Raw genomic sequence first — 24670 nt, 5'->3', positions numbered from 1 at the left:
GGTCTAGTTTGGCTTCCCAGTCTGCCGCTTATATTAGGAGAATATAGAGATGCCAGTCCCCAGGTGGGACCTGGGGTTCTACAGCTTATCTCCAGGCAACAGAAAACTCCATAAATGATCGATCGATTGATTGGCTGGTTCCCGCATCTTACTTCCATGGAAGGGGCATGTCACCACTTCTGGGGCTCCTTGTAGCCTGAAAAATGTTCCAGGTGTTCCTCCACGGTCAAAAGGTTAAAAGACTGGTCTAAAGCATGTAAAAATAAAATAAATTTCTTCTTTTCCTTCTGACCATATCGCTTCGCAATGGCTAAAGAATTTCTTGCTGCATTTTCTGGTAGGTAATTGCAGTGCCTTTTCTTTTTCACGCTGCAAATAAATGGCCAAAATGCATGGGGATTTCCCCCCAACTCCTTTTCACGGCTGGAAAATGAATGGCTGGGAGCTTTAATGAAAGGATAATCTTTAGCATTCCTTTTGGAAGCTACTGCCGCCTCTTGGATTTGCATAAGCATTTTCTGCACATAATAATGGCATGCAAGCTCTCTGATCTCGTTATTCATTAGAAAATTAATGATACCTCTCTCCACTGTGAAAAGTAGACCGTCGCCTCAAAGAGGGGGTGGAAACCGGCTAGCTTTACCACGTGGTGGCCGTTTTCAATTTAGGAGCCTAGAGGGGGAAAGTATTCTTTTAAGCAGATGAAAGAGTGAGTGGCATCAAACAGATATTTCTCTTGATGCCAGGAAACGAGGTTCTTTCTAACACGAGAAGGTGGGATATGAGCAGAGTGAATAGGAAGACAATGGGCCAGTTAGAATTGAGGAGTCCTGCCCCATGGTGGAAGGAGTGTTAGAACTTTTTTCTGCAGTGCCAGAAGGCCGATAGTTTCTTTTTGCCGAAATTGTAAAGCCTCTTCTTAATTCCTGTCTAATAATAAATAATAGCCTGAGGTCTTTGTTGTTTTTTTTAAGGCGAATTATTGGGGGAAGGGGGATGGAGTGATTAAATTGCACTAACTCTTGCTGAAAGAGCTCTATCTGGCTAGTTAGTGGTTAATATCTTGACTCTGCCATAAAATTCACTGGGGCCAGTTACTAACCTACCTCATGGGGTGGTTGTTAGGACAAAATGTAGACTGCCCCAAATTCTTGATAAGATAGCAGACGGATGGACTGGGCAAGAAGAATTGATAAGTAGCCTCCAACTTTTCTTGCAGAGATCAGGGCTGATTCTGCACTGGGCTTTTGAACCTCAGTCATCTAGGCTTAATAAAACCAATCTGCACCTGACCATGTGGCCACTATGATGTTGTTCACGTTTGTTTCCCCACGCTGTACTGTTCAGGAGCCACCATGGAGTCAGTTCATTTATCCCTCAGCATATCTGAGAGTGGATTTCTCCGCTTAATTAGAGAAATGCACACCCAAAGCTCACTCTTCTGTGAACATATGGGTGCCTCTTTTAAATTTTATCTCCCATCCCGACCATACCTCCAGCACTGACGTTGTATCGTGGTCTCTCCTAATTGATCAGTGGGCTTTCATTTTGGAAGTGTAAGAAAAACTGTTTCCACTTCCAGGTTCTCCAATTTACTGTGAGGTTTTCCAGCCTTCCTTTTTTCCAGGAATTGCAGAATAGACATTTCTTTTGCGTTATCAGCCCACTATAACTCTGCTGAGGGTCAGGGCAGAGTGTTACTATCATAAGTGAAGCATGTCATCCTTTCTGTAGCTGCTTCTTCTACCCTTTTCCTACACGTCATGGGTTTCACGTGAGACTTGAGAAATGCTCCCAAAGGAATGTGAAATCCCCCCTCCCCTTTCCCTTCCATCGTGGCAATTTCCACCCCTCAAAAAAAATAATTAAGGGAACTCTGCACAATTGGATCCCTTTTTGGAAAAAAGGAATCTATGGAGGCATTAGTTCTTTGCAATTACAAACTATACCCCCGTATTCACTGGCCAACGAGCGTCATTGACCACGCAACAATGTCAGCTGCCCTGAAAACTGGTTTTTCTGGCTTCTCGGCAATGCCCACTTTTTTCAAATTCGAGTGCAAAAGATAGAGCTTCAGTGATCACATTTTCAAACTGGAAATAATGAAATTTGCAGATCTGGAACAAGATCTGAGTTAGGATCAATCAGCACTTCTAGTGTTATCAAGTACCCATCAGTATTCTACATGCTGGCAGGAGAAAGAATTTTAAAAAATAGTTGTTGGGTGGGTGATGCCATGATGGCATTTCTGAGAATAACCCAGAAGTTATATCAGTGCTCTCTGGGAATCCCAGAAAAGTCTGCAGTTTACCATACAGTTTTTGGAGATTCCTAGAGAGGCATGTCATCACTTCCAGGTTTTCCTGGAAGTGATATCATGCCACTAGGGACAGGCAATCACCCATGACCCCACCCCCTTAGTCTTCTGCTAGTTGCCAGGCTGGGCCTGAACTGACAACCTTCCATGTACCTGAGATGGCCATAGACAAAATGTTTTGATTAAAAAATATGCTTACTGCAAAGTTAGTGTGCCTACTTTTATTCAAAAGATTCTTGTTTTGTGATTTTGACACAATGACCTGCACTGGATTTTAGTAGATTTAATAGTGAAGACTCACCTTATTCCACTAGATGCTTTTTCTCCTTAAACCTATAACACAGAACTGCATAATTATAAGATTTTTACATATTTTTGAGAAACATTAACATTATTAAAAAACAGGAGTAGTGATTGAAGAGATTAAACATCAAGATTTAATCTTCCTTCCTTCCTTCCTTCCTTCCTTCCTTCCTTCCTTCCTTCCTTCCTTCCTTCCTTCCTTTCTAGCTGTATTCGTGAAGCTTTATTGACATGACATTCTATGATACAACCAAATAGTAAACAACATAGTTGAGCAGAACAAAGTTTGAATCCAGTGGCACTTTAAGACCAATAGAGTTTTATTGAAGTATAAACTTTCATGGGCATGTACATGGGCATGATGTATGTAAAGGGGTAAAATAAGTTGAAGGATGATTTTAAGTAATGTGTATATATGTCAGTTTACTTGCAAAATTCTTTTATTTTCTGGGAGATGAGAGAAATCAGGGCTCTGGCACAGCTCGTAGAGAGTGGACTCCATAGCATTATGCTTCACTGAGGACCCTCCCCAAATCCCCACCCCCTCCCAAATTCAGCCCAAACAGGAATGATTCTTGTTGAGGGTTACTGTCCCCTGCCTTTCATTTCATTTCATTTCACCAGTGACACCTTTGATCTGCCCATAGCCTTTATCTAAAGACAGACCTTTGCAAAGGGAAGAAAATATTGCAAAAAGAAAAATCTTATGTGCATAATTTTAAAAAATCAGTGAAAGCCAGCATTTTAAAGACTTGTCCCATCGTGGCTATTAAGCAAATGTGCCATAATAGCTGAACTGGCAAGGATTATTTTTTTTTTCATTTAAAGAAAAGGAAAGGCCTTTTGTGGGAATTTATAAAGTAGTAAAGCCCTGCAGTTTTATGATTCAGGACAACAGGCAACAGCTGGAGAGGGCCGGTCAGCTCCAGAGCAGCTCAAAAGAGGCTTCCTGTGCCAGCTGCAATTGCAAAGGATGAACAACAAATGCAATAATTGATTAAAAACTGGCAGCTCAAAAGGAAGAAGGAATTAGCCAGACAGATTAGGAGCTCTGCAGTAAAACAATGGCATGGGGGAAGGCCAGGAAGATCGACTTAGAACCCGAGATGTACATGGACGATGTATGCTGTTTGTAAATTGCAAGACTCATGGAAACCATAGGGGGTCCATAATAAAAGGAGCACCCTCTCCCAATCCTTTAGCTTTTTCAGACCCAGGAATGTGGTTTTAACTCAACCTGAAACACAGGACTCATTTCTCCTTCTCACACTGGAATGACCAGATGCAAACGTGGACAGAAGTCTTGTGGCTTCCGGATTCTATAGAAGAGAGTGATTCAAATGTGGAATTCATGGTCAGAGGATATAGTGATGGCCACAGGAACAATTAGCTTTAAAAAGGGATTTAATAGATTCATGGAGGATAGGTGTATGAGTGGCTACTAGCCGTGGTGACTAGAGGGAATCTTCACCTTCAGAGACGTTAAACCTCTGAATCCCAGACCCAGGAGGCAACATTTGGGGAAGGCTTCTGCCTCCACACCCTTCCATTGGCCCTCCAGAAGAACTGGTTGGCCACTGTGTGAGACAGAATGCTGGACTAGAAAGACCAGTGGCCTGATCCAGCAGGTCTTATGTTATGTTCCTAAGGGGAAAATCTGAGAAGTCAGGGTGATGAGAGCTTGAGAGATGAGGTTTCCAGGTGGTGGTGGCGGAGGAAACATTCCAAGGGTAGCTCTTTACTATGACATATCAGCCCTTTCTCATCCAACTGTTTCCACTTGAGAGCCAGTTTGGTGGGGATGCCAATCCCCAGGTGGGACTTGGGGTTCTCTTGGTTTTACAGCTCATCCCCAGGTGACAGAGATCAGTTCCCTTGGAGAAAATGGCTGCTTTGGAAGGTGGACTCCATAGCATTATGCTCCACTGAGGTCCCTCACTCCAAATCCCGCCTACTCCCAGCTCCACCCACCAAGTCTCCAGGCATCCCTACAACATGGTGTCAGAGTAGGGTGGTGGAGACCCTAATGCCATGGGAGTTAGCTGGATGACCTCGGGTCAGTCACAAAATCTTGGCCTAACCTACGTCACAAGGTTGTTATGAGGATAAAAATGGAGGCAAGAAGAACGATGTAAACTGCTTTGGATTCCAACTGGAGAGAAGGGCGGGATATCAATAAACGAAAGACGCTACGCTCAAGCAAGAAAAATCTGCTAAGGGCCCCTGGCCCCAAGATCAAACTGACCTCAACTAGAGCCAGGGCCTTTTCAGCTGTGGCCCCAGCATGGTAGGGTGCTCTGCCAGAGGACATCGGAGCCCCGCCTGACCCCCACCAAGCTGAGACATTTTAGTTCTGAATGATCCCCTCCCTCCCAGCCCTGTAGAAAGACAATGCAACAGTTTATTTTAATATTCCGTATTTATTATTATGAAGATGAAACTCAAATACTTTGACCACCTCATGGAGAAGAGCCTAATGCTGGGAGCGATTGAGGGCAAATGAAGAAGGGGACGACAGAGAATGAGGTGGCTGGATGGAGTCACTGAAGCAGTAGGTGCAAACTTAAATGGACTCCGGGGAATGGTAGAGGACAGGAAGGCCTGGAGGATCATTGTCCATGGGGTCGCGATGGGTCGGACACGACTTCGCACATAACAGCAACAATTTATTATTAATTTATGATTTTAAGATTGTAATGTCATTGTATCAATTTGAATCAATCTTCAGTTGTATACAGGGATTATATCTGGATTACAAAATGTAATCCACCCTGAGTTCCCAAAGACAGGGCAGACTATAAATCCCATAAACAAACAAATAAATAAAAAACCACCATGGATCTGCTTCTGCATGAGCATTCACCACGGACGTGCACCCAAGGGACCCTGCTTGCTCTCAACCGTAAGTAGACTAGGGTGCGACCGGCATTTCCTTCTGGGTTGGCTTGGCTTGGACCCGGCTGGCAGCAGCATATGGGACCAGGTGGGGATGGGTGTACCTTGCTTGGGGCAACACAATTCCTTGAACTGGCCCTGCCTGACATACAGATTGTATCAGGTGTTCTCAGAACACGTGCCAGGAAAAAACAGCTGGCGTGTACATTTCTTAACTGCTCGATATCTCTGGTCTGAATCTGAAGTCTTCAGAAATCCTGGTGAGATGGAAACAGAATAAAAAGGATATTCAGCAGAATGGGAGGGACCCATAAGGGGTGTTGGGGCTAGGGTGGTTACATGGCTGAACTGGGAAGGAACTTGGATGCAGCAGTCAATGTTAGATATGTGTAAATTAATGTGAGTACAATTATCTTTTTTCTTCCGCAAAGGAAATCAGCAGTCCTCTTTTGGTGTCCTTGAGGACTACGAAGAAAATGCAAAATAAGCAAGCATTTATGTATTTATTCCGTTTGTACCCTGCCTTTCTCTCCAGGGCATTTTACGTCATGCCCCTCCAAACCACGCAATGAGGTGGGTTAGGCTGAGAGTGCAGGACTGGCTTGAAACCACCCTGTATATTTGCATGGCAGAAGAAGGATTTGAACTTGTGTCCCAGATCCTAGTCTGTCACTCTAACCCAGCATGGGGTAGTGGTTAGGACTGCGGACTTCTAATCTGATGAGCCAGGTTTTATTTCCCGCTCCCCCATATTCAACCAGCTGGGTGACCTTGGGCTCTCCACAGCACTGATAAAGCTGACCAAGCAGTAGTATTAGGGCTCTCTCAGCTTCACCTCCCTCACAGGGTCTCTGTTGTGGGGAGAGGAAAGGGAAGGCGACTGTAAGCCGCTTGGAGACTCCTTCGGGTAGGGAAAAGTGGCATATAAGAACCAACTCTTCTTCCTCTTCTTCAGTAATATCAGGGCTCTCTCAGCCTCACCCACCTCACAGGGTGTCTGTTGTGGGGAGAGGAAAAGGAAGGTGACTGTAAGCCGCTTTGAGACTCCCTCGGGTAGAAAAAAGCGGCATATAAGAACTACGTCCTCCTCCTCCTCCTCCTCCTTCTTCCTCAACCAGGGTTTCATGAAACTCTGGGATTTCTTGATGGCCGGGAATGGTTTCTTAAATAGGTGGGAGTTAACTAATTATTTTTAAAATTTGTTATGCATTTATCTGGTGATATAACTATATAGGGTCATGTCAACCTGTGTCGCCCTTCCCAAAATGGCCAATGATGGGCCTGGAGGAGGTGGGAAGGGGAAGGGCCCCAGGTGGGCATGTACACTGCTATGCTTCCCAGTCATATTCTGCACAAATCATGCCACTTTCAGGCAGAGAGTTTTACACATTAAATCTCAATTAATAGGACAGGACATCTTCCCCCTCCAGGCCGTTGTTGACAATCCATGCAAAGTTAAACCCGTGTAACAAGGGATTTTTTGACAAAGTGTCCAGGATCCTTCCAAAGGTTTATGACTACCAAGACCTTATATATGAGGAAACCATTCACTCAGCATTGCCTGCCATCAAGCAAAGGGTCACATATGGATGTCTCTGATTACCAAACACGTGAGTGGGGTCTACACATGCAGCAAAGAGTGGTTGGAATGAGGTGAAAGATGCAGAAAAATGCATGCATTTGCTACCCCCAAGAGAATACCTTTCGGCAATAGAAAACCAGCTCTTCAAGAAGAACATTTCAAAAGATTCCTTGCTCTTTCAGTTTTCTATTTGCAAGGCATTTTAATATGAGAGTGTTACAACTGTCCTTTCCCTTCCTACTGTGTTCTAAAGTATAACAGTCCATGACCTTGTTTTGCTACATCAGAGGCCACTAATCTTTTTAGGCCTGTGGGCATCTTTGGTATAATGACTCAGCATGGTGCGTGCAGACACAAAATGGCTGCCTCAGGAGGCACAGCCAGTCACAAAATGGCCACCAAAGCTTACATGCAGACGCACAGTTCCTTGTGAAGCAACGTCAGCTGCAGTCAAAACAACATTTAAAAAAAAATGCATGGCCGATCAGAAATCTTGCTGGGTAAAAGGCTGAATTGACCCAGCCCACGTTCTAAAAACACTTGTTGGGCACCCACGAGCACCCATGTGTTGGGGACCTCTGTGCTATGTGCACAGACTCGTCCTCAGCAACTGAATGCAAGGCCTCCCGTCAAATGCAGGGCGTTTGGAGAGAGTGCGCAGATATAATCTGGGCTGACTCATTCAGACACGTGAGGCATTGCTTGACCTTTTCAATTAATAAGAGGCATGCGTGGATGAACCCCAAGCATGCAGCATTCATGTGCAGAGGCATGCACATCTATGCAAGGGCCAGATCTGAGCATCTGGATACGCTCACATTCCACTCCCAAGTGCCTTTTCAATGAAGGGTATTCACACATTCGTTTTGTGATGCCCAAGTGTCTGCCTAGCAGCCTTCGAGAGTCGCCTCCTCAAAGCTTTTGGCACAACAGTCTTCCTCCTTCCGGTCCCATTCGTTTCCTCCTTATTGTTTTCGTCTGTTCAGATGATGACACACCAGACAGAGATGTGCTCTGTTGATATACAATATAAAGACGATTGCAGCTGTTCCTGGAAAAGAATGTGAGGAGGCATCTGCCCCCTGCTGCTGCCCTCCCCCCCCCCCAGCTTGGCATCACAGAGATCTGGCAGGTGATCCCTTGCCTTCTTTCTTTCTTGCATCATTCTGCCCTTGCAAGGGATACTCAGGGGTAATGGATGCTTTCCCTCTGTGGGTATGCATCTGCAGTCTGCAGCTTGGTGCAAAAATTCTCTGTGTGTGTGTGCATGTGTGTCTGTGCACACAAGAGATAGAACAAGAGAGAATATGGAAGACAGAGAGAGGGAGGATGTGAGCTCATTCATGAAGCATCCAAACTCTGGGGCGCCCTGTTCATTTAATCCGGGCGTCCTCCTGCATACCCGCCCCCTTCTTCCGAGAGGGCGGAAAGAAAGAAAAATGCCTTCCAATTGGCTTTTAAGTCATGAGATAATATACTTCAAGGCGGTCTCAGACAGGAAAGGAAATGAACTTGGCTAGACGGCAACTTGCAGAGAGGAGGGGAAAAGAGGGGAACCAAAGGTGGGTTTCGCTTTGCAAAGTCCATTCCCTCATCTGATCTCATCTCATCTCATCTCAATATATTTGGCACCAATTAATACAACAAAGAGCTATTCCTTTCTCACTTAGGCGCATCACGGGGAGGTGATGCGACTCAGCTAAATTAACAGCTGGGGAGGGGGTTGTTATAAACAGGGTGGTGTGAACTTCTTGGAGGAGGAGGAGGGAAACACAGGCTTTTTGTAATCAATAAAATGTACCCAGGCAATCCAAAGGGTTGTGCTGAGAAAATCTGGATTCTCTGGCCGGTAACAATTCGGCAAATGTGTTCTGGTTTTCTTTGGCAGGAGGACCTGACTGGGGCACTTTTGCCTGCACAACTGGAGATTGTGCTGAGCTGCCCCTTAGGGTTTGGAGATTTCAGCCAGCGATTCCCACACATTTTTCCAGTGTATATCTGCAGCCTCTAAGCGCCTAGACGAGATTCTCAGGAAAGGAGGTTTTGCCTGCAAGATCACATTCCACATTCCGGCGAAATCAAAGGTTGCTCACAAATGGGCAGTCATAAAATCACTTCTGCTTGTAAATCAAAAGTGCATTCAAAACATAGCACTCTCCAAGTGATGAAATGCTCCAATCACAAAAAGGCACATTTTACATGCAAATAAAGCTGCTGCTATCATCACAAAGAAGCAAGGCAGCCAAAGTTGGGTCCTACGAATCCATTTGGCTGCTGAGAGAACTGGCCTTTGGTGAGAGGGGCCTTGGGGTGTTCGTCTGGATCACGGTTAGTCAAACTGTGGCCCTCCAGATGTCCATGGACTACAATTCCCATGAGCCCCTGCCAGCAAACGCTGGCAGGGGCTCATGGGAACTGCAGTCCATGGACATCTGGAGGGCCGCAGTTTGACTACCCCTGCTCTGGATGCATCTGCAGATGTCCCTTGGTCCTCTGGTATAGCCCCAGCAATTTCTTCCCTTTTGTGCAAGTCTCTCAATTCTCTTACTCTCTGAATGATTTCAGTGCGCTTATTGATCATCATTATTACTACTTCTCCTTTTTCACCGAGGGGCAAGGTGGATTCTGTAGTGTAAATGCAATCAACAGGACAACACATCCAATAAATAAGGCAGTCAGAGCAGGATACTCCCTCAGCTACACGTAATACGTACTATTTGTGGCAATATAGCCCACAGTCCTGTTCCTATTATTAAAACTCCTTCCTGAACCATTCTGGAATACTTTAATCCTATTACCTTTACAGGAATGGTATCCTGGACAATCTATAGGTGGTTTTACACATTTATTTGTTTGTTTGTTCGATTTATACACTGCCGTTCCCAGGCCATCTGGCTCGGGGTGGTTTAAATTATTTTTAAAAAATAATTTTTAAAAATGCCATAAAACCCACAAAACTGAGTCTCCCAGCTGCCCCCTCAACATAACCTGACCCTAAAAACTTAATGGGCCCCCTTTGGCCTGGTGCCTCAGGGCAGATGCTCGGGAAAGAGGCCTTGTAGATCTTCCTTGCCCTGGCCTCAACCAAATGCCGGGTGGAAGAGCTCCATCTTGCAGGCCTGTGGAAATAGACCGCTCCATCAGGGCCCTTAGCTCTTGTAGGGGGTCATTCTATCAGGGAGGGGCCAGGACCAAAAAGGCCCTGGTTGAGGCCAGGCAAACTTCATGTGGGCCAGAGATAATCAATTTATTCAGACTTGTTGGCAACCCCAGTGAATAACATATATTATGCTGTGGTGACACCTTCCTGATACTTTCTGTTTCACTTCTACAAGTCAGTGTGGGTATGTGCATGCATGTTTGTATGTGTGGAGTCAACCTAAATGATAGCTCTGATAGGTTTATAGCAGCCTTTCTCAACTTTTTTTTTACTGTTGAGAAATCCCTGAAACATTCTTCAGGCTTCAAACAAACAGACAACAAACAAACAAACCCAGAAGTGGCACAACATAATTTGAAGAAGACAATCATGTCTTATACAATGTGTAGGACAGAGAATAATTTCCATTTCACCCCTGTCATTATAACTTTAAAGGTATTATCTATCAAGCACAATGATTCCTTTTTCTGTTGGGATATAATTGTATTCATCATTTAAGTTTTAAATTTTAAGTTTCAAACTTCATAACTAATCTATTTTGATTACACTGGTTTCATCATTACTACATATTCAACATTACATTTTTGTCACTTCTACATATTTATTAGAACCTTTAATAGATAAGTAGTATATCACAGTGTAAAAGAAAGTCTATTATATATCTCATATAGCGAACTCACTTATGTCTGGGATATTCCATTTGGAACAGATTCTCATTGTACTTCTGTTTAATTGCCATATATCTGTATATATTTTCTCATTTTGTGTTCTGCTAGCATAGTGCACATACTACACAATTCATCTTTATTCAGATTCTATAGATCTGTCTCTCAAATAGGATATTATTTATTTATTTGGATTTTTATACTGCCCATTCTTTACAGCTCTTTAATTATTCTTTAATTATTAATGCATGTCCAGCATGTTTATTTCCCCATGCCCATATTTCCATTTTGCTGAGTAAATATTTCTGTCCACCCTGGCCATATCTTTGAATAACTCTTCTAAAAGTTTTGGTCATTTGTTAGAGAGGACACCTAATAACATGGGTGATTTTCTTTTCAAGCCAGTTGCAAGTTGACTTTGATTCCATGTGGGAAATACTCGAATCATTATTTTGTTGCAGCAGTGATCTATGTCTCTTTTCAACATCCTTCTGTGTATCCACACTACCTTCTATTTTTTCCCCAACCCCCTTTCCCCCTCCTTTCATGGCACTCTCTCTCTCTCTTATAATGGAGATTAACAATCGTGCATTATTTTAAAATGCTTGTACTGTGATAGTGTGCTAATGTGTTATTTTAAAGACAACCATTCAACTTTTGACGATTTTTACTATTCTTTGCAGTTTTGATTATTTCCCTGTAAACTCTGAGCAGCGCCCACCATCCCTTCACTTGCAGTATGCCAATGACATCAATGCTTGCTAATATTCCCTACTATGTGTCCAAAAAGTTCCTATTTTATTGCCAGTTTGCTCATTTCTTCATCAGCACGCACAATTTAATATACCGCCTCCCTTCCCTGCCTTTGGTTTTAGTAATCCTATTCACCCAGGGCTACCTTTGCTTTCCTCTTTTACATTTCCTGATCCACAGCTCCACTGCTGGACTATTATCTGATTTCCAATATCTTGCAAAGTTAATTCTAGCTGCTGTCATCACATGAAAAATATTTCTGAATCCTTTCGGAAACATGCCTTCCAATGTCACTGTCGTTGTACACGATACCAAGAGACAGACGGTATGGGTGATAATATGGAATCAATAAAGCAGTCTGCTAAAATGTCTGAAAGCAGGAAGGTCTCCATCAAAGCTACCAGCAAAAAAAAAAAAAAGCACCTCGATATCTTCTCAAAGAGAACACACACACACACAAGGAATTTTATTGTCTGCAATGCTGGCAACATTTGGACCGTCCCAAAGACCTTGTCCATTTATCAGCTTCGCTTAAAAACCTTTTGTTCACAAGCTTGCTTCTGTGTGAACGGGGGAAAATAATTCAGCTGTATCTGGTATCAGCTTGCAGCTGTTCAGTGACAGAAAACCTCAAAGGCTGTGGGATGGGAACATGGGAAAATCCAGCCCAACTCAGGAGGAGGACACAGCAAGCAACAGCTGGGCGGCAGAAAAGTGTCTGTTTCTGAAATGGGGAGGGGGGAAGATCGGGACACAAATATCTATAGTTACTGTGAGTTTCAGAAAAATTGTCCCCCAGGCCCCTCCTAATTGTGATTTGGCTGAAAAACAAGATTGCTTCCTCTGTGTCCTTGGGTAGAGTGGAGGGATCAGAGGCTTGGGAGAGGGGGAATGCATGGCCAAACTGTAGCAAACGCTGAAATGTTAAGATGTTTTTGGGGATCCTTGTTCAAGATGTATTTGGGGATCCTTGTTCCCGTTCTTTGGAGATGAACCTACCTGGGTTATTCAGACAGTGTCCCAGATGTTCCAGACTAGAACCCTGAGGCTCCTCAGAGGACATGAGAAGATCATTAATGGAAGAAAAGGTTCCGAGAAAGACTACAAGCTGTTCACCATTTTCCTCTTCCAACTCATAAAAGAGGACAGCAAACCTTCATAGACCAACTATGGTTGGATCCAGGGTTACATTTAGACTTTGCCCTTTTGCCCTTCTTTACCACAGCCCTCATTCCACACGGCTTTTGTCCCCGCAGGCCCCACATCATGCAACACCGTTTCGCTCTGTTTTGTTGGAACTCAAAGGTGAGCCTTTGTCACCAATTGAAAAACTGACTAGATTACACCTGTTGTTATCTCTTATAAACTGAGTGAATATAGGAGCCAGCTGGATCAGGCCACTGGTTCATCTGGTCCGTACTGTTGCACACGGCAGCTCGAACAATTGCCCTGGAAGGCCAACAAACAGGCCACATAGGCTGAGGCCCTCTCATGATGTTGATCTGCTGCCTCTGTAGATGGAAGCCCCCTTCAGTCACCATAGCAAGTAGCCATAGATAGACCTCTCCTCCATCACTCTGTCTAACCCCATTTTAAAGGTATTTTTGTGGCCATTGCCGCCTCCAATGGTAATGAATTTCCGAAGACATTCGCAAAATCCTCTGCAACACCTGACAGCTTCCTGAGAGGAATTCCTCACTATACAAAGGGTTTCCTACAGGGAAAAATTTGAAAATCACTGCTCCCATGGGCCCATTATGCACGGAGTGGAAGGTCTGCATTCGGGGTGGAATGGCGGCTAAAATCACCAATTATGCACGCTGCAGGCGGCAACCGGGTGCAGAGTCAACGTATGCCTATGAAAAAGCCGTGTTAGCGAGATGCGGAAGGAAGTGGAGCTTCCCAGGACCAGGATGTAACCAGAAGCGGCTCCGGAGTAGCCATGTGCATAATCGGATACTCTGGGTTTTGCCGCCGTTGTGTTCCGTCCCGTGCGTAAGCCGTTTGCTTCGCTTCGCTTCTTCCTCCTCCGTGTTCTCCATGCCACCATTTCAGCGGCCGTGCATAACAGGCCATGGTGTCTATCTGCAGAAACCATCCCATTTTCTGGTACCGGTACTCAGCATATCATCTTCTCCACATTACAGTTTAAACTCTTGTTTTTAAGACTTCAGACTTCTGCCCTCTACTCCTGGCTGACTAGAAATTAAATCTCCGAGTGGAGGAAGTAGAAGTTGGACTCATTTTGCTACTGTGTCTGTGACCTCAGGGAAAGGATCCTTAGGAGAGACATTTTAGGTTCATAGCAGTAGTACAGGTTTCATGTTGAAGCCTCATAGGCCATAGCCATAACTGTGAACATCCAGCTGCATGTCTCATCGACAAGGTATTAAAATATGAAATTAAAGCACTTAAAATAAAAGTAGGATTTAAAATTAGGTTAAAATTAAATACAGACAGTTAATGGAAGTCATCGGTAACACTGGAGACAACCCTTTTCCTGATAATTACCGAAGAGAACATTACATTATTTTAGACTTGCAGCAGCTCAGAACTGGATCTCAGGGAGGTGTTCACACCTTTGGAAATCCAAGGTTACAGTCTGGAGAAGGCTAGCAGGGCAGATAAGTAGGGAGACAAGATTTTCTGGAATGTACCAACCCTATGACCATAGGGAGAATGAGGGTCAAGGGTAGGAGGGTGTTAGGCTGAGGAGGGGAAAATGTTTTATTAGGAAAACCCATTCTTCAGATGGAGAACCAATATCCTTAAGTATGTTGAACAGGTATCTGGGAGACCCAGGTTTGAATCTCCACTTGAACCATGGAAGCTTATTGGGCAACCTTGGACCAGTCATACTAGAGGAAAATGATGTAAACTTAATGAGAAAAGGTGGGATATAAGTGAATTCAATAAATCCAGAAATGATAAATAAATTCCACTGGGTCTGGGGCAGCAAAAGTGGTTTGTGTTATTAGCGTGGAGCTAACACTGTAGAGAGACACATCTGCGATGAACATTTTTGGCTACCAGCGCTGAAGGCTGAAGAATTCAACAATGTCTGGAAGGGGGGGAAGCCTTGCAATTCCTTTATGCTGGGGATAAGCAAATGCTGGAAAAGAAATACCTAAAAAATATTGAGGATAAAATTCTCAAATGCAAGAGAAAGATGCATTTCTGTCTCTAGGGGGCACTGCAGATGTAACAAGAGAAGGAACAACGTTTCAGTTTCCTTTTTGTTTCTGGGCCTCAGGGGACCTTGTAGCTCCGTTTGTAACACAAAATAAAAAAATTAAAGTCAATTTGAGTTATTATTTTCTGAACAAGCTGTACTACTAATATATCAGAAATGATGCTTTTAATGCCAAACCAAGTTATACACCCTTCGTTTCATGTTCCCAAGCTAACATTCAATCTGTGAAGAGTACTAAAGTTGCATGTTTCCAATTTTTCTGAAAATATTAAGAATAAACATTTTAAGAAGGGCCCTCTCCCATGGCTTCAAAATTTCTGGAAATTTCATCTCTAGGCAGGACCACCTCTGAAAGGCACCATTGCAAAATCCAAAGTGTGTTCCTGACACACCAGGATCAAAGCCAGGTGCAGCTACCTGTTTCCTCCTTACCATCTCGAAGAAGACCCAACCTGTGTCTTTTTTGAAACTTTCAGTTGGTCTCAGCTAAGGTGAGCTAACATCCCTGGATTATTTGCTACTGCTAGACTGGTAGGCTAGTGTGCTTAATAAACCAGTTTGATTGATGAATTGGAGAGGAGGGACACCAGTGCCCGAACGGGATACCAGGCAGCGCAGGAGAAGAGTCAGGAGTGGAGGATACCAACAGGGTAGAGTAGTACAGTCTTGCAGTTTTGGGGGGAAATGTAGGTTATTTATTCATTATTATTTATTTGCTTATTAGATCGGGGTTGCGGGGTTACTGCTTTTAACCGACCTCTCTTTTGGAATTCCGCTCTTCCATTTCTTTTGGATGTGCAATTCAATGCAGCGAATGAAGGGGGTTCTGACTTGCAAAACCGTGTGATGCAACGACCTTCTGTTGTGAGCCTTCTGCCAAAGAGCATTTCACTTCCTCAGGACGTAGCGACAATTAAAGTTTTGCTGGCCATCCACCAGGTCCATTCACTAGCCAAAAGTCCAACTGGAACTCTTTGAGCAGCAGGGCTTGGGGGGCAACCACAGTGCCCCCTCCCCAGCCCTTCCAAGGGCAGCTGTTTAGCCCATGAGCGAAACAGGATGTGGGACAGGCACGCTTTGACAGAATTCTGTTTCATTTCCTTCTGAGTAATCACATTTAAGACGATGGGGTAGGAACGAAATGTACTTTTTGAGCAATGCACCTCCACCCTTTCTGTTCAATGAGCACGCTCTCTCTCTCTCTCTCTCTCAGCAGTTCAGTGACTAAAATAGTAACTTGGAGTAGAAAGGGGGTTTTGCCTCTCGTTTTACTGAAGTGTGAGTATGAGGGGTTTTTTCCCTCCGTTCCCCTGCCATCTCGCCATAGTTTCTTTATGACCCGCCTGTCACCGTTTCATTTCCAGTGGTTAATGATGCAACCCACTTCCCTTCTGGGCCACTTTCTGGAAATACCACTGAAAGCACGGGGGCTGGGAATAAACAAAACCCAGGACTGGACTGGTTGTTTGGAATTTTTCTAACACCACGTTGTTGTTTTTTAAGCTAGAAAAACACCCACCAGGCAGACGGGATGGTTCAGTTGGCAACGGTTGGGTCCTCCAGAGAGGGTTGCCAGCTCTGGTTTGGGAATGGAGATGCCAGTCCCAAGGTGGGACCCAGGGATGCTCTGGTTTTATAGCTCATAAATACAGGGGCCAATTCTCCTGGAGAACATGGCTGCTTGGGAGGGTGAATAGAGTGGAGGAGAATAATATCCTCCATAGCATTCTACTCCACTGAAGTCCCTCCCTGCCCCAGGTCCTGCCCACTCCTGGCTCCACCCCCAGGAATTTCCCAACTCTGAGCTGGCAACACTAGCTGAGAAATACCTGGAAATTCTGGGGGTGGAGCCTGGGGGTGGAGCGAGGAGGGACCTTGAAAGCTTTTAATGCCCTACAGTCTACCCTTCACAGCTACCATTTACTCCAGGGGAACTCCTCTCTGTCGTCTGGAGACTAGATTCCAATGGGTAGCCGTGTTGGTCTGAAGTAGCACAATAGCACCTTTAAAGGTAAAGGTATCCCCTGTGCAAGCACGGGGTCATGTGTGACCCTTGGGGTGACGCCCTCTATCGTTTTCATGGCAGACTCAATACGGGGTGGTTTGCCAGTCCCTTCCCCAGTCATTACCGTTTACCACCCAGCAAGCTGGGTACTCATTTTACCGACCTTGGAAGGATGGAAGGCTGAGTCAACCTTGAGCTGGCTGCTGGGATCGAACTCCCAGCCTCATGGGCAGAGCTTCAGACTGCATATCTGCTGCCTTACCACTCTGCCCACAAGAGGCTCTTAGCACCTTTAAGACCAACAAAGATTTATTCAAGGCATGAGCTTTCGAGTGCAAGCACTCTTCCTGAGACTATGAACTTCCATCATGGAGATTAATTATAATACTGAAAGATCTCCAGGTACCAGTGGAAGGTGACAGCCTGACACCCACACAAGTTAAGTTCCACACTCTTTGCAAGTGGTGCAAATGTCTTGAGTCATGGCTGAGGAAACATTTTGCTCAGTGCTACAGGGCTGTTTCATCGTGCGCACCCCAAAACGTACCCGTTTGTCTTTTATTTGCTTTCTTGGCATGGTTTTTAAAGTTGATTTTTTAAACGTCTTTTTAGCTGCTTGATGCCTTCAGGGCTCTCTCACCAGCCGGAAAGGCAGGATGAACAAAATATTATAGAGAGGTAAAACAAATGCATCCTTATTTATCTCTTTTTGCAGTGTAGATTATGCCCCACATTCAAGGACACATTCCAGTGGTACTCCCTTTCACTAGTTTGGTGTATTTCTAAAGTTCTAAGATTTCAGAGTCTTGATTTTAAGGGGAGAGATCATAGACCGGCAATACTGTGCGACATGTTCAAATTTGAGCTTAGGAATGGGTATCACGCAGACTCCACCCTCCAAAGCTGCCATTTTCTCCTGAGGAGCTGCACGGTGTGGTCTCCAGAGACAAGTTGAAATCCACAGACAACACCTGGAGGTTGGCAATGGCCAGAGGAAGCAGCTTTTCCAATGGCAGCAGAGGAAGGGAAGGGGATGAGGAGAATGCACTGCCAGCAACCTAACTTGGTTGCCAGATTCATGAGAACACTAATTCTGCTGGGCTTATGATTCTTTTGGAAGCCCAGGGCTCGCCTGTGGAAACTGTGTGCATGCGTGTATGCGTGTAGAGGCGTGCTCCTCCCTAAGGATTTAGTAAAATCCCCCAAATTGCAACAAGACGCGCCGAACTGCCCAGCAACTCAGGAGGGTACATGCTGGCATCACACCTCAAGTAACCCATTGTTTAACTCAAGGGGAAAGGAGAGGGGGGTTATTAGCATGCAGCCGGGTGGCCACTGCCCCCTAGTGCCGGGAGCTGGAATACCACCCCAGCAGGCACAGAAAAGGAATACGAAATGCGGGGGGGGGGGGGGGGAGAAAGGGAAAGTGGTTTTGCTGCTTTTATGGAGCAGAAGTTAAGACGGGGAGGGTGGTTGGAATTTCTACTTGTTTTGCTGTCAGGGCAAATGCCTTTATTCTCTTCTATTTAAGCGACTCTACAGGAAACATCTGATAAGATCAAAAGCGAAGCTCCTCTTGCTGGGGAGGCGGGGGGTGGCAATGCAAGCGCAGGACGGCGCGGCCCCGCTTCTCCCTTGCCCGACGATCTGCCCGGTAACAAGGAACGCGCAGCAGCAAACCTCCTCGATCTATTGGCTATGCAAATCGACCAAGGGACACCCACCACCGCCCCCCCCGCCGCCTTTTCAAGTGCTCTTGCGCCCCCCCCCCCGTTCCCCGCCTTGCAAATTTCGCAGAGGGAGGGAGGACTCCGGAAAGGCAAAGGGCCCCCCCGCCCCCGTGCAGGCCTCCGCCCTTCTCTGCAGGAAGCCAAGCGCGCTTGTATGGAAACGTGGTCTTGCAATTCCGGGGGCTTTACTTCCGAGGAGTTATGCAGAGTGAGCCCCCCCCCTCCCCCCCTCCCCGTGAGCCACTGGCACGACTGCTCTGCAAGACGCTGCCAAGGGGAGCGCCTAGGGGCGAGCCGGGGAAAAGAAGCTGCCCCCTCCTCCCATGCATGCTCAGGGAGGCTTACTCGCCAGTAAACCGTCCCAGGTCTCCGTCGGGGCGAGCAAATCGTCCGCTTCCTCCCAAATCGGGGGGACGGGGGCCATTAATTGCACTACTCAGTAAGTAAGCCCCGCTATATTCAACGGGATTTACTCCCGGGTAAGGTCGTACCTTAGGCTACGCTCATTTACGCCAAGCCATTAAGTGGCGGCTGACTCTTGAATCTCAGCGCACGGGCCTGAGCGCGGCCTCGGGGCCATTCTGAGGATGACCATTACCGGCAGGGTTATGATTATTATATTTCTCTGTCGCTCTTTATAGGAGGCGAAAAGCCGCCTCGAGCGCGTCCGGCTCCGCTCTGCAGCGGGGAGGCTTTCAAATGGGGCGCGCGCGCCAAGCGCCCGGGCAAGGCGACGAGTGCAGCGGCGCGTCCCGCGTGCAAAGTGGCGGGGGTCGCGCGGGGTGGGGAGAGAGAGAGAGAGAGAGCGGAAATGGCGCTTCCCCTGCTCAATAATAATTCCTAGAAAGTGCGACCCAGAAGCCCGGCGTGCACCGCCGCCTGTCAATCACGCGCAACCTCGAGGGAAAGGCGGGGCGACGCATTCTCCTCGAGGCCAGCCTGAGGGGGGAGGAGGGGGGGCGCTCTCTGGCTCGGGCCTCTCTTTTTTTCTTGGGCTCCCCTCCAATGGTGCTGCCCCCCAGGGGTTCGCCTCGAAGCAGCCTAACCAGGCCCCAGGCCCAGAGGGGGAAGGAGTTCACAGGGAGCCCTCTCAACCGAAAGTCCCCAAAGGCGGTGCGGGACACCAGAAAGTGCAGCAAGGCCTATAAAAGGGGCCATCAAGGTGTAATAAAGTAGAAATCGAAAGTCCACTGAAATCTATTCAAGGCGATGGTGCCGTCCTGCTGCCTCATCATTTCCTGCTGGTTTAGTTCAAAGTCCCTCTAGAAAGGCTGCATCCGAAAGGTCTTTAGGGATTCAGATGTTCTCAGCTCCTGCAGAAGAGAGTTCCAAAGAAGTTTTTTTTGGGGGGGCAACATCTGAAAAAGCCCAGGAGACAATTGTCTGTCATTTCCGGAGTTGCTAATGCTGGTAACCGGCTGAGCTTTGGTGGCACATCACCTCCGCCTGGCACACACACCCTCCCCCCCTCCAAGCAGTCATTGGGCGGGCTTGTCCAGATAACCCATCTTGGACATGTTCTTCCAAGTCAAATACAGCAGGGGTGGTCAACCTGTGGTCCTCCAGATGTCCACGGACTACAATACCCATGAGCCCCTGCCAGCAATGCTGGCATGGGCTCATGGGTATTGTAGTCCGCGGACATCTGGAGGACCACAGTTTGACTACTCCTGAAATACAGTTTTCCTGTGGGAAATGAGGACATCAAAATACACATTTATGAAAGTGGCTTATTCTGGGACAGAATCGTGTCCAATGTGGTCTACTCTGGTTGGTTCTCTTAAGAGCTGTTCTCTCTGAGCTCTCCCTTCCTCCCAGCCAGTGATTCTCTGAAAAGGGGTGTCAGGAACTGAAGATGCTCCTTCCTAAATGCATGCTTGTTCTCTGGATCCCAATCTTTATTGTTTCTCTATTTATTTGTGTAAGTCACGTGGCAGGAAAGGAGCCAGAGTTAAAAGTCCATGTTCTACTCCACTACGATCGCCTTTGTATCAGAAGCCCAATGGTAGCAAAAACAAATAAATGAAATCAGTAAACACATGAAGCCACATACAGGCAGTTTTGCTTTCACTTTAATTGAGGTGACATGACATTTCCAGTGGATTTTGCTGGTGGTTCAGAAGCCCCTTGTCAGGGCTGCAAAAAGATGCGGTGGCGGAAAGAACAAAGGGAAAAACCAGGGAAGAAACCCAACACACCTCCATAAAAGATACTCAAATGTTTTGCACTTCTCTAGTGATTTAGTGGGAGAAATTATGCAACCACAAGACTAGCTATATAATTAAGCTTAGTCTGTTTCCTAGTGGTGTTGTAGCCAAGGTTTTTATTTATCTCTTTAAAGCCAAGCAATCCAGGTAGGGTTGCCATCCCCCAGGAGGGGGCTGGAAATCTGGAATTACAATTAATCTCCAGGTGGCAGATCAAGTCCCCTCAAGAAAATGGCTGCTCTGGAAGGTGGGGTCTATGGCATTATACCCCACTAAGCTCTCACCGTCCCGGAAGTAAACTCCCTAGGTTCCACCCTCAAAATCTCCATAAATTTTCCTACCTGGAGTTGGCAACCTTACCTCTAGGCAACACAAGGAGACAGTTGCTCATTGAACATGGGGTCTTCTATGGGTGGTTTCCATGTTATCAAACATGCAAGAAGCCAGTGGGAATGCTCCCCAGATGAGCATGCCCAGAATTGCAGGCAGAATCTCTTGACTGGATTGTGGACCTGGTTAAAAATCAAACAATACATGAACAGTCCAGTGGCACACGGCAGCAATTGGGTGCCCTTCTCCATGCTCTGGTTTCAGAGTAAATCTCACTGACCTTGGTTTTACTTCTAAGAAAATGTGCCCCTATCAGATCTGGCTGTGTACAATATGTTTACCCCAAAGTGAGTCTCGTTGAGATCAGTTTCATCCTCTTGGAACTTCTGCACAGTCCTGTGGGAACTGGGGTTGACTCACTGAATGTTCTTGCCCACCCAAATACCCCAACTGGGCAAATCTTATTTCCAGAGATGATGCTCCCTTGAACAAAAAAGTCTGTGTAGGATGTAGAGTGGAGAGTCCAGAGTTCATCTCGCAGGGATGGAAGGCCCTGCAGAGTGATGTTTTGAGGGACGCAAAGAGAAGGAAAAAGGGTAATTTGGGCCATCTGGCGATTTGGGAAGCAAAACAAGAGGGCCACTTTCAGGAGGTGAGATTTGGCCCAGGGGCCGCCAGGTACTGACTCCCAACTGTGGCCCACTCCAATCAAAAGTGTGTTTTTTTCATAATTTCGGACTGCTGATGATTTCCCATTTGCTGTGGTATGAAAAAATGCCTGCAGTCTCGTTCACTGGGCTCAGAAGCCATGTACCGCTGAATGCCCTGCGTGCTTGACGCACACTTCCATGCATGGGCACTCAAAAGTAAAAACCACCGGTTCAGCAGAGCTCAACAGGTGAAGAACTGCAGCCTCAGTTGGAAAGCTTGGCAAAACAAGTTGCCAAGAAAGCATGCACCGGATCAAGGGGAAAGTATGTTGACTTGGAAGCAAAGCGCATTGGTCTCATTACTTCTGGAAAATTATGAAGAAGACTCCAGCCTTGCTGGGCAATGTCCCATTGATCACAGATGGGGCTTGTGTGTGTTAAGAGGTGGTGTAGTGACTGTGAGCCACTCTCATTGGGAGAACTGGGTTTGATTCTCTCACTGTTACCCATGCAGCCAGCTGGGGTAACCTTGAGCCAGTCATAGTTCTAAGAGCTGTTCTCTCAGAGCTCTCTCTTCCCCATCTGCCTCACAGGATGTTTGTTGTAGGAAGAGGAAGGGAAAGGGCTTTGCAAGCTGCTTTGGGACTCCTTTGGTGGTGAAAAGCGGGGTATAAAAAACCAGCGCTGCTGCTTCTTCTGTGCCACTGAGGGCTGTAGCATCCTTGTTTGCACCAATCCATTCCATGTTGGCTCTTTTTTCCTGTTGCTGACAACTTTTCCTAGCATTATTGTCCTTTCCAGTGACTCTTCTCATAATGTGACCAAAGTATGGGAGCCTCAGTTTAGTCATTTTAGCTTCTAGGGAGAGACCAGGCTTGATTTGATCTGGAACCCACTTATTTGTCTTTTTGGAGTTTCACAGTATCCATTATACTCTCCTCCAACATTTCAAATTAACCAACTTGGTTCCTGTCAGTGTTCATTGGCCAATTTCCACACCCATACATAGGCATGGGGGATACTTTGGTATGAATTATCTTGATCTTGGTTGCGGGCGAAACATTAATTCTGAATAAAAGTGGACTGCCCCCATTTGAGAGGGGTTATTCCTGTACTGCAAAGTTATTCTAAGTGCCAAGTGGCAGCCAATTCAGGGCGTCTCCCAGGTGAGTTTTCAAGTCCTAGGTGTGGCTGCCCTTGGTCTTCTCATCCACAGCCGACTCTGTTTAGCTTCTGAGATCTGGCCTGGGCTATCTTGTCCCATCCAGGTCAGAGCAGCGTCTTCTCAATGGGGAATAGCCGGGAGGTAGAGGTGAATGTACTATACCGTGCAGGGGGTTGGACTAGATGACCCTTGGGAACCCTTCCGGTTCGGTGTTTGCTTCTAAGGCCGTGGGTTCCAAAGAGCGGGGGATTGCGCAGTTCGTATTGGCTCTCTGATGTGGTGCCGGGTCAGAGCAAGACGGCCCAGTGCGTGCATGGCTTGGGCGGCCTTTATGGCAAGCTGCGGAATCGAAAAGAGCCAGAAAGGGAAGAAGGGCTTGAAGAGGAGGAGGAGGAGGAAGCGGGTGGCAGGCGCTTGGGCGACGCTTTCTCCTCCTCTTCCCTCCCTCCGCGCTTTTCCCCTCCCACTTTCCTCCTCCCCAACTTTTCCACCATCCCGGAAAAAAAAGGAGGCGCCGGAGGTCGTGGCATCGCTCTCCCTCCTCGGCGGAGCCATGGAGCTGCTCTGCTACGAGGGGGCCGCGGCCGCCACGAGGCGCGCCGCGCCGGACCCCAAGCTGGTGCGCGACGAGCGGGTTTTGCGCAACTTGCTGGCCGTCGAGGAGCGCTACCTGCCCAGCTGCGCCTACTTCAAGTGCGTGCAGAAGGACATCCAGCCCTTCATGCGGAGGATGGTGGCCACTTGGATGCTGGAGGTGGGTGGCCGGATTGGGGGAGGGGGCAGGCGGCCTCGAGGACCGGCCTGGCGCCGGGCAAAGGGTCTCCGGGATTCCGGGCGTGCACGCAACAGGCGGGCGGCCGGGCTTCCCGGGGAAGGCAGGCAGGAAGAGTCCGCCGGGGTGGCCGCGTGCCTGCCTGCCTGCTTACTCGGAAGCAAGCCTCGCTGAACACAGCGGGTTTGCTCGCAGGTAAAGGTGCAGCGTCCCTGCGCGGACCGGGGCGGGGGAGGGGGGAGGCAAGCGTCCGGGGCAATTGCCTCGTGCTCGGCGCCTCTCCTCGGAAGTAAGCGCGGCTGAGTGCACCGCGGGTCGGGCTCCGGCTGACTTGGAAGTCACCTCTTTTGCACTTCGGAGGTAAGGGGAGGGGGAGGTGGTGGTGGTGGGGGGGGTCATTGCAGACACCCGTGCCCTTGGGACGCATTCAGGCGCGTGGATCTCTCCCCGGGGCCAGCCGAAACCTTCCGGGGAAAGAGAGTAAATTTCCCTTTTTCAGACCGGGGGGGGAGGAGGGGGGGCAGGCAGGGGCGGCTGGAGGGACGTCCACGCCATCGCTTCCGACCGACCCCCCCCCTCCCTCCCCGGGCCCTCTCTGCCTCTCTCTCTGCTTCAGTCTGTGGAATGCCCTTCCGGGGCTGCGTGTTGGGGTGCCGAAGGGGGTGGCTGCAGGAGAAGCTTCCGAGGCGGAGGGGGCTTTCCGATCGCGGGACTGGGAAGCCCCCCCCCTTCCGATAAATGCATGCATGCCCCAAGTTTGCATACCCCTTCCCCTCCCGCCAAGTTTGCTCAAGCAGTTTAGTGCCCACGTATGCAAAGTCCCGAACGGGACGTATTTCTTCCTCCCCCCCCCCTCCCCATGCTGCGTGAGGCTCTTGGCTCGGGAAGACGTCACTACCCCTGGCCCCGCCGGGCTTGACTCCCTCCCTGGATTCCACCCCCC

The 24670-nt window shown here is 47.3% G+C and overlaps 1 protein-coding gene across 2 annotated transcripts in view; it reads left to right on the top strand.

Moving 5' to 3' along the window:
• The first annotated feature begins 23261 nt into the window (after positions 1–23261).
• The window catches only part of CCND2 (cyclin D2), a 33410-nt gene continuing 32001 nt past the window's right edge, over positions 23262–24670 (top strand). Inside the window, exon 1 of one of the 2 annotated variants that reach the window (XM_077310849.1) lies at positions 23262–23709. In XM_077310849.1, coding sequence (XP_077166964.1) covers positions 23269–23709 — 441 coding nt within the window. In that variant the 5' untranslated portion in view covers positions 23262–23268. Of the gene's footprint in view, positions 23710–23946; positions 24088–24670 lie in introns of those variants that run through there. The other variant, XM_077310850.1, reaches the window with a different exon arrangement.

The sequence above is a fragment of the Paroedura picta genome, chromosome 14 (genome assembly GCF_049243985.1).
Source record: "Paroedura picta isolate Pp20150507F chromosome 14, Ppicta_v3.0, whole genome shotgun sequence".
Classification (NCBI taxonomy): Eukaryota; Metazoa; Chordata; class Lepidosauria; order Squamata; family Gekkonidae; genus Paroedura; species Paroedura picta.
This window is presented reverse-complemented; position numbering and strand designations above follow the sequence as displayed.